Source organism: Penaeus chinensis, chromosome 8 (genome assembly GCF_019202785.1).
Source record: "Penaeus chinensis breed Huanghai No. 1 chromosome 8, ASM1920278v2, whole genome shotgun sequence".
Lineage (NCBI taxonomy): Eukaryota > Metazoa > Arthropoda > Malacostraca > Decapoda > Penaeidae > Penaeus > Penaeus chinensis.
In genome coordinates this window covers 40,457,157-40,467,824 of record NC_061826.1, presented here as the reverse complement: position 1 = coordinate 40,467,824, position 10,668 = coordinate 40,457,157, and the positions used below count along the sequence as shown (strand labels likewise).

The 10,668-nt window shown below is 39.4% G+C and overlaps 1 protein-coding gene across 2 annotated transcripts in view; it reads right to left on the bottom strand.

Moving 5' to 3' along the window:
- Positions 1-323: 323 nt before the first annotated feature.
- The window catches only part of LOC125028162, a 101,389-nt gene continuing 91,044 nt past the window's right edge, over positions 324-10,668 (bottom strand). For both annotated transcript variants that reach the window (XM_047617526.1, XM_047617525.1), the window contains 11 exons: positions 8,331-8,365; positions 7,426-8,006; positions 6,064-6,257; positions 5,556-5,798; positions 5,338-5,426; positions 5,031-5,116; positions 4,523-4,622; positions 3,978-4,152; positions 3,353-3,479; positions 2,665-2,795; positions 324-2,089 (listed from right to left, as the gene is read on the bottom strand). In XM_047617526.1, coding sequence (XP_047473482.1) covers positions 2,031-2,089; positions 2,665-2,795; positions 3,353-3,479; positions 3,978-4,152; positions 4,523-4,622; positions 5,031-5,116; positions 5,338-5,426; positions 5,556-5,798; positions 6,064-6,257; positions 7,426-8,006; positions 8,331-8,333 — 1,788 coding nt within the window. In that variant the 5' untranslated portion in view covers positions 8,334-8,365 and the 3' untranslated portion in view covers positions 324-2,030. The remainder of the gene's footprint in view (positions 2,090-2,664; positions 2,796-3,352; positions 3,480-3,977; positions 4,153-4,522; positions 4,623-5,030; positions 5,117-5,337; positions 5,427-5,555; positions 5,799-6,063; positions 6,258-7,425; positions 8,007-8,330; positions 8,366-10,668) is intronic.

Here is a 10,668-nt window from a genome sequence, read left to right as displayed (position 1 = left end):
TCAAATAAGGATTATAATTTTTTCCTTCGTTCCTTCTTGATTTCTCTGTTTATTTATCCTATTTTTTGCTATCAATATTATGATTCTGTTTAATTAAAGATAGGAGGAGTGTCAAGAACTATAAAATGTGTTCCTAAAATATGCTCTTTCCTGTTAACATATAATTATATCGCTTGTATTTATGATAATACTTATATTCACGGAACAATAACACATAACTTGAACTTTGATTCAAAAACCTTAAAGATGTCAGGTCAACAATCTAATCTAAAAATCCAGGGGTATTATTTCATATACACGCCAAGTTGGAGAGAAAAACAAGGTTTGTTTTTTAAAAAATCTTTTCAGATATTAAAATATATATTGTATATACACATCATATACAATAAAGTATACATTGCGGAACCAGCCCGCGGAGACAACAAAAACAAAACATTACGATGATTAAACCAAATAAAAAATGGAAGATTGCATACGAAAGGAGCTGACAGCGAACGCAGTGATGATGATAAGAGAAAAATAACAGTACTGTAGAACGGCTGTTCATTTCACTAAAGAGTGAAAGACAGAGAGGACTAAAGCGATATGTGAGAGTATTAATTCGAGCAAATCTCCCGCCTTCTGCCTTAACCATCGGCCGTCTTTGCGTATGCCAATCTTCCACGAAAAAAAAACAATACACACTGTAAACATAAATGTGAGCTATTGCGTATGTTGTTGCCATACCTAAAATATAATAATAATATACAATACAACACATACCTTTGACACGGTTGTTTTTTTTATAATTTTCATCACCTGTTTTTTCACAAGGAAAAAAACGTGTGTATTTATCCTTATATACTGCAATAGATAAGTTACTTGCTAATAATCTACTAAAACAATTACATGGAGCTGCCAGCGGCCCCATAAGTCAACAGCGTGGATTCTGTACAATCAACACGCAAAACAAATAAAGAAACACAAAAATAATAGTTACTGCTTAAAAAGAAAATTGGAATCCAGTCCATTTTCTATGATTTTCCGACGAGAAATCCAGAAGACAAAATCTAAAAAATAATAATTTATATTCTGTTCTGTGATTTCCTAAACTAGTTTTCCTTCTTTCACATTGGAACACCATCTTCCTCACTTCTTTGGCAAGCTAATATACTCAACGGAACAGAAGACATAAGGAAGACTGATGCCGAGTCTGAGCTTTCATAGTAACAGTAACAAGAAAAAAAAAAAAAAATTCCCCTGAGTAGGTCTGTTGAAGGTCGCGGGATCGGTGGCTTCGAAATCCTAAACCTACATTGATCTAATAGATTTACGCTGAGGCTTTTTATTACATCCATAATACTGAGTACGAAACTGTATAATCTATTTCATTTTTTCAACGTACCGAATCAAGATTTTTGTTTCTTTTTCTTTTCTTATTTTTATCGTAAATCCACGACCCCTCAAAATTATGAAACCGGATGGCTATTTTCCTGGAAATGGGATTCGATACCTAATTATATCATCGCTTATTTATTTTTTCACACTACGCTAAACTGAATAACACCAGTTTTTTACATTAAAATAATGAGGTGGTATCACAGGGAAAGTGGGTTCCATCTTGATGACGTCATCACAAAGACGCTCCCTGACTGGAAGGTTTTCAAATCTGTGACGTCACTACTCAAAAAAACAAAAAAAAAACTAATCTCTTACATTTTTTCCTTATCATAATCTTAATTCACCGATTGTTTCTCCTTCCTTTTTATTAAAGAATGCTACTTATTTTAGTTCCAAAATTATACATAACAGGAACTACCATCCAAAACAGTAGGAGTTAGATCGTAAGCCTGAGAATCTAAACTCAAAAATCTCTCTAATTCTCTCTCTCCTTTTTTTTTTTCTTTTTCTTTTTTGAGTAGTATCGCCACGTAAAAGTTCACATATACTGGGGCTTTATACACAAGACCCCTAACTGCCCCCAGGTTAGAATAGGTCCCAAGGAGACCAGGAATAAGACCTCCTTAGGTATTTTGAGAGATCGTGGCCTCTCAGCTCCTCGCAGCGTAAGATATCCAGTCAGACGTGTAGGATACTTTGTGGTAAATTCCTGTAAAGAGATAAACAAAAAGGGATTTACTATGTAATTCCTTGAGCATTAAAACTAGCGTAAATATACTGGAATTCATAACGGTTACAGTACTATAAAAAGCAGTGTAGATTACTTGTGTCAACCTGATTACATTTATCAAGTTTGATCAGTGACACAATTATCGGATAACTGAACATTTAACTGAGCTCGGAAGACTGTTAAATCTAGTCATTCAAGGGGGAAAAAAATATCGAGAGAATCTATATTTCTCAAAATTTAATTTCTAAGTAGAACAAAAATAGTAATTAAACGAAAAAAACAATTTCTATCAAATATACTAAACATACTGAATTACTCATTACTGGAAATAATCCTGATCAAATATTCTACAGGAATTCACACAATCGAATCCCATGAATTAAAAAAAAAAAAACTATTCAATCATCGAACCAAAACAATTAACTCCCCCCAAAAAGTAATGATAATGATAATAACGATAATAATAATTTTAAAAAATAATAATGATAATAATAAAACAAATGACAAAATAAAAAAACAAAACAAATAACACACACAGCTGTCCCTACACATACCTGGCTGCTTGGACTGAGCGCACGAGTACCCGGCGGACACGATGCCAGCGAGGTACCAGCGCCCGCCGTCCTGGATCATCAGAGGGCCTCCGGAGTCCCCCTGGCAGGAGTCCTTCCCGCCCTGGTTGTAGCTGGGAAGAGGAGAGACGCCGTTAAGAGGTTTTGGAAGAGATCTCGGTCATTAGGGGACGGAAAAGAAAGAAGGGCGGGATTTGGCTGTGTGGTGGTGACGCCCGTAATAATAATAACGATGCGACGGGGCATTTTCGAAGCGATTTCGGTCACTATGCGGTTGAAAAGAGAACGTGGGCGGGCTATGTTGTCGTGTTATGTTGATGACAATACAGATACAGATACAGATACTAATACTAATAATACTAATAATGATAATAATAATGATAATAATAATGATAATAATAATAATAACAATAATAATAATAATAATAATAATAATAATAATAATAATAATAATAATAATAATAATAATAATAATAATAATAATAATAAGGTGATTATATGGTTGTTACAGAAAAAAAAAAAAAAAATAATAAGTATAGCTTAAGGACCACAAAATATTACAGGAAAAACAGAAGCATATGATTTTTTTTAAGCATAAAATAAGCAGGAAAAAGAAAAAAAAAAAAAAAAAAACAGGACGAAGAGAGGTTCCCAGGGACCGGATCCTTACCCAGCACACATCATTTCGTCGTGAATTACGACGTTGATGCCCCGCTGCCGGTGCCAGTCCTCGCACAGGCGGGAGTCCAGGATGGGCACGTCCACCACCTGCAGTGTCTTGGGCCGGAGCTTCGAACCTGGAAGTGAAACATGGTTGATTCATGATACTTAAGCTTGAACGGAGGAGGAGGAGGAGGAGGAGGAGGAGGAGGAGGAGGAGAAGAAGAAGAAGAAGAAGAAGAAGAAGAAGAAGAAGAAGAAGAAGAAGAAGAAGAAGAAGAAGAAGAAGAAGAAGAAGAAGAAGAAGAAGAAGAAGAAGAGCAACAGCAGTAGCAGAAACAGCAGCAGCAGCAGCAGTAGCAGCATGAAGAACAAGAACAAGGAGAGGAGTAGGAAAAGAAAGAAGAGGAAGAAGAGGAAGAAGAGGAGGAAGATGAGAAAAGGAAGTAGAGGAGGAGGAGAAGAAGAAGGAAGAAAACAAATTCGTGGGTTTTTATTCTATTTCACTTTTCCTATATTCCTTGTTTGCTCTGCGTTTATACATCTCTCTCTCTCTATCTCAAAAATGAAACCCACACGCGACGCCACAGTACAGAAAAACGAAGACAAACAAGGCACACGATCGCGCAACGTACCGGCCTGCAGCGCTCCCCAGCCGGCAGCCCAGGCGATACTCCCCAGCCAGTCCGTCCCTTTCTCCGGCAGGCAGATGGGCTGGATGTGCGGTTCGTAGGCCACGGGGGCGTCGAGGGTGATCACGGCCACGTCGAATCTGTCGGCCTGGGGCGTGAACTTGAAGTTTGGATGAACCTGTTGGGAGGAGAGAGAGAGAGATATGAAAATATGTTTACTGATATATTACCTCTTTACAGATATGTATAAGTAACTCTACACATAGGGTAACATGTGAGTACTGTTATATCAATCCACAGTGTTATATCCCCATCAATGTAAGAATAAATGTAATTTTCCTAATACATATCTATCATTCACAAATAAGTTATCATACATTCACAGTTAAACATAGCTGTATAACATGACGTCGCAACGGACACATTAAAACCGCCTTGGTCACAAACACACACTATACAAGCGCACAAACAAAGACACGTAGCTCCATCCACCCAAGAGACAGAGCAAAAGCGCAATAAACTCTACATAGCCTTGCACTCGTCCTCACCTTGATTTCAGAAGCTCCGTAGATGCGTGGGTTGAAGTGTTCCTTGTTGGAGTTGAGGATGTAGTCCCCGAGAGTGACCCGGATCTGATGTGCTCGAGCCCTGGGGAGGAAAAAGTGGGTTTAATAATAATGGTGATGATAATAATTATGATGATAATAACAATGATGATGCTTAGGCAGCAATAATTTATTTTTGTAATATTATTGTTACATAAGTAAAACTGTCACTTTCCAATATTGACATTTATGTCACTATACAATATGGTATCGTTGACATATAATGTTTAGTTGTATTCCATTTTGGTTCACTCTTTTTATTCTTGTATTGTAATCATAGATATCACACACTATACTCTCTCTCTATAAAACAAACATATCTTGCAAACTTTACATCCCACAGAACACAAAAACATCCAAAAACATTAACTCATGATCAAATTACTTCAAAATAAGTAAGTTGTCGAATCATCTTAAACTGAACTGTAAGTCTTCATACGAAAGGACTAACCTCGCTACACAATGCCCAGCAGTGACCACGTGGTACTGGTTGATGAGGGAGCCACCACACCGACTGGATCCAATTCTAATGTAAGCCTGTGGTAGAAAAAAAATAGGGTCATATGTTACTCAAAGTTCTAACGGGATAGATATCATGTTCTGTTTTATGTATTTCAAGTAAAATAATTATATGCCAGTGATATATGTCATTGTTTGTTTGTTTGTTTGTTTGTTTATTGATTGATTTATTTATTTATTCATTAATTTATTTATTCAATTTTCTTTTAACATTCATTAAGTTCCATCCCGCTTCTTACCGTCCAAGGGAAGGAGCCGAACCCAGCCTCAGTGCCTCCAACGATCCTCCTTTGCGCGGACAAACGGCTGCTGGCACTCAGTCCGCAATCTGGATGAGGGAAAGGCGCGGCGTTAATAAAAGACTACCATTAGCCACAATATCCCCCATGATATCAGAGCCTAGAAAAAAAGAAAACAATTCCACAAGAGCCAACAAAAACCGACTCGCAGACGCCACCTCTGTCGTTCCTGATGGGGCCGTAGTCGACGGGGACGAAGCCCGACTTGTCGTCGCGGTACGACTCGTGGCCGCGCTGCCCCCGGTTGTTGGGCTTCGTGCAGCAGGCGAAGAGGAAGCCGCCGCAGCCGCCGTCGATCAGGCCCCCGCTGAGCCAGCAGAAGAGGAAGAACTCGCAAGTCCCGCTGTAGCAGAGGGACTGGTCGCCTAAGAACAGCCTCTTGGTGGCGCGCGACAAGTCCTCTGGGGGAGAAAGTTGGTGTTAGAATTATTAAGCAACATATTATAGTTTTCAACATTGTATTAGATTTGGTGATTGTATGTAGGTTATTCTGTACCGTAAATATTGTAATCATAATCAATTCGATTACAGATACCAAATATTCCTGTCAAAATTAATTTCCAAAATCCTCAACATTGTACCCATTCCTTCGCATGGAAATCAATCTCCAAAACGATCTCTCCCGTGCAGTAAAACCCGAAATACACAGCTTCACTCTGAACTCACGGTTGCCGTTCCTCCGCTGGGGGGTCGTCCGGGGGTTGCGGTCCAGCGGGAGAGCGTGGGGTCTGTCGACGGCTCCTCCAGGGCCCTCCAGATTCCCTCCGAGCATGAGGTGTTGCTCCAGCGCCGCGACGCCCGAGCCGCTGATGCCCAGACGCTCGGCGATCTGTGTAGCTTGAAGGGCGTCCAGGCTGAACCTACCAGGAGTAAGACATTAAGCTCTACACGCTCTCCAAGAAGAGCTCTCCGGGAGACTAGGACTGCCGGCTCGCCTGCTATTTTCAAGTCTCTCTCACAATATATTTTTGTTGAATTTTAACTTTAGGGGGTTTCGAACATATTTATATGTAAGGGGCTATTTTGAAATGCGGTTTTAGACAGTGAATTGACAATAAAAGACTGCACAAAGTCTAAAAGGAAATGTCTGTATTGACTATAATTGTTTTTTTTTTTTTTTTTTTTTTTTGTAAACATGTTCTTGACGTTGAAGACATTTAATATAAGGAGAATCATCATACGTGCTCAAGAACATTAAGCAAGGCCAAAATATTCAATGAACTTTAAAGATACATGTCTCATGGAAATTAAATAGTTAGTCCTACAATGCGAGACACGCAATATGTTGAATTAAAGTATCACAGAAAATGTATATTTGATTCAGGAGTTACTATGTTATTAGCTTCACAGTTAGACTAAATACAGAAACCAAGCAAAACCATGGCTAAACCCTTTTATCACTGACTGATAACACTCCCACGTCAAAGGAAAGTAAAATAGAAAATCAGTCGGGGAAACAGTCGTCACAAGTCGATCCAGGAAGGTAAAATTCCTGACATTTTTTTCTTTTCTTTTCTTTTCTTTTATAACGAATCGTAAACGAGGAGGAGGACAAGACGCCGTCGACCACGAGTCAAGATGTCTCCCGCGTCAGCCTACGTCATGGCCGTGTCGTGACTCGCTAAGGGTCAGTTAAGGGTGACAAGGGTGACTGTAACATTGACAGCCTCCCCCTCCTGCTGCTGCCTGTAAGGTCGAGTCCGTCATAGTTCTGTTTGAGATAATGCACTTAAATGGACATCACATACACATGCATGCATACACACATCCGACTCAGAATAAATTACAGTTGTAAGTTCTTGTTGTTTTTTTCCAATTTGTCGCTCTAATAGTTTAATTTTGACTAATGTTAATCAGCTGTTAGATATCCAAGAGTCTGTGAGTGATTCTACACGTCTCCACGTGGTTAAATAAAGTTACTGAATTAGGATTAGAGGTCCTTGATTACCTACAGTCGTGCCCTGAAAAGTCGTCCCCCTAGAATCCTCACTCCCCAGCCACAACGAGGGGGAGTTAAGGACGACCTACCGCGTCAGGATGCTATTGAACTCCTCGTGGGAGAGAGTGGCGTTGTGCTCGGGATGTTCCGTGATGGAGAACCCGCCGGTGCTGTTGGCGAGGTGGAGGAAGGACGTGAGGGCGTTGGTTGGAGGGCCGGTCGCGCTGTCGCTCGCCCCGACGCCGTGGTGGGGGAGGGCAGCCGCGTGGCCGGGCTGGTAGGGGTCGACAGGGGACGGGACGAAGGGCGGCAGGGGCGTCTCAGGGGCGGAGGTGGGGGGCGGGTCCGTCTCCTCGAGGATCGGGTCTTCGGTGCGGGGGGGCGACGTAAGGTCCTCGGCTTGAGAAGGGCCATGACTAGAGGCGAAGAACTCCAATGGGCTGTCGGTGTCATGCAAGGGGGCGGGCAGCTGGTCATGCGACAGGGAGGGGATTATGTCACGAGGATCTGTGGGGAGGGCAGAGGGGGAGAGGGCAGCGGGAGAGGGATAGGAAGGAGGGTTCACTGGGCTCGGGAGGGGCTGAGGACTGAGGTTTCCGAGGCCTGGGGCTGCCAGGAGGAGAAGGGAAGCCGCCGCCACATGGTGGAGCATGGCCGACACCCGACCAATCTGGAAGAGACGAGTGGAAGTCAGCATAACGTGCATCTTTCACTGCATATATAGTTACCATCCACTAAATACTTAAAGGGTAGTTTCCCTCCCTACTTATACCGCATAGCACATTCATAAGAACAAAACCATATGTCAAACTAACAAATCAAAATAATCAGATTGAATTTCACGCACTAACAACAAACTAAAGCGAAGTTAAGCAAATCTAAAGACCAATAAAATGTCCAGTTCTCCTCCCAGAAATAAGTGAAAGAGACCAGAGAATCCATCACACAACGAACCAAAATATCAAAATCACTCATTACGTAATCAAGTACATACCATATTACGATAATGCCACCGGAAGCTGCATTGACCTGTGCGAGAGAGAGAAAAAAAACATTTAGTAATCTCTTTTTTTTTCTTTTTAATTTGTTTTTACTTCTGCGTCCCCTTTGTTGTTTTTGTTTATTTGTTTCACATTATACAATCTGCCTAAATTCTACTTTTCCCTTTCAGTCTACACTCACACAAACCAGGGAAAAGGCAGCAATGAAATAAGTAACAAATAAATAGATAAACAAATACAATAAAGATAGATTTATTAGCCGACGATATAAGAATCTTAACTATATATTACAAGCCCTAAGTCGCGCCTCCGAAGTGAATTCGTTGGCAGGAATTTTCCGGGCAGATCTGAAATGATGAATTATTGAAAAAAAAGTTTTCCAGCTACCTTTTAACTCCATTCAGATACTGGTGACGTTAAATACATGCATCTAAATCTATATATATTTATCTATATTTCTGTCTATCTATCTATCTGTCTACCTATGTATGTATCAGTCTATCTACCTATATATACATATACATATACATATTTTGTACACACAAAGAGGTGTGCTCAGTAGCTTACAAAGGTTAGGAATTCCGTATTTAGTACACCATGATAAAGGATTTCGCTAAACGTAATTAGGGACAGAACTTTTCGATTAATTAAAATTGCTGTAGGTTTTGTAAATATGTGGATGCTGATTCGCTCCATCTCTGATCTATTTCATAATATCCTCAGCATCTCACTCTAAAATTGTGGATACAGCGGAGGATTTTTGTAAAAAATATGAAATTTATATCACGGGTACACCTTGAAGACATGGTCGCATTTCCCCTCCTTTCAAATCCAACGATATATTAGCCTGTTAATAACAAGCTTCTTCTGAAAATTCACCCAACGTTTCATCTAAAAGTAAGCTGAAGTACAGGTAAAGCCTTTATTCTATCGACATTCCGCATAAGTTCCGCTTTTTTCTTTATCTAATTTACGTGAAGTAGTTAGCGAGGACAGCGACTGAAAGGTTCAAAACACCGAGCTGGAATTTTATCTAACAAATTGCTATTTAATCAAGTGTATATGGTGTACCTTATAATAAATACAATAAAACAAATATTCATAGTATTTGGAAGCGAATTAGCTTAAAAAGTAAATGAAAAAGATATTCATATTTTCATTCTTTTATTTGAATTGTCACTAGGTAATTGACAGATAATGTTGACATTCATGTATGAACGCCATATCTGCAGTGAATAAAAGATAACAAAAATGAGTGACTGGTAACGCTCGTATTTCGAAAGAATATGCAAAACATCTATCATCTGGAAAGTAATTTTAAACGACATAGATGAACAAATATAAAAATCTGCGTCATGCGACATTTTCCCGCGCTTTCTGCATCAGCGGTCGATTGTCAGCTGTTTTCTTCCAAAATGTTGACAGTGCCTATCCATCTTGAATGAATAAGCAAAAACTATTATTGAATAAATAATGGTATTTTTTTCAAGTCCACTGCAATAAAGCCCATACAATTTTTGATGCATAAATTATATAGAAAGGAAAGAAAAACACATGTAAGAGACGATAATATTGCATATCAATATGAAGTCTTCCTTTCAAAAGAAGCAATAACATTTTAAAAAAGAAAGCACTCTTTTAGGCCTTACGAAAGAGTTCGTGACGTAAAACTAATTATATTTAATCATCAAGAGTGTAGGTCGTGAACTGTTTAATTAATTAAAACCTCGATCACAGCTGGCGTTACAACCACTCGATAACGAAAACAACAGCATCTGTGTTCTTATCCCTTTCACTTCAAATATGAAAAGAGTGTCAAGCTTGCATTCGTGAACATATTTAGATTTTTATATGCAAGACATATGTTTGTATAAATGTAAATGTAAATGTAAATGTAAATGTAAATGTAAATGTACACACACACACACACACACACACACACACACACACACACACACACACACACACACACACACACACGCACACACGCACACACGCACACACGCACACACGCACACACGCACACACGCACACACGCACACACGCACACACGCACACACGCAGATATAAGAGAAAGAGAAAGAGAGAAAGAAAGAAAGAAAGAAAGAAAGAAAGAGAGAGAGAGAAATATAGAAAAGGTATGAATGAGAATGAATATCTTCACAATACAAGATATGTATTTGACCGGTTTCGATTATATCTTCGTCAGAAATACAATGTATTTCTATTTCTGACGAAGATATAATCGAAACCGGTTAAATACATTTCTTGTATTGTGAAGATATTCATTCTCAATCATACCTTTTTTACATTTGTCATCATGCATACGGT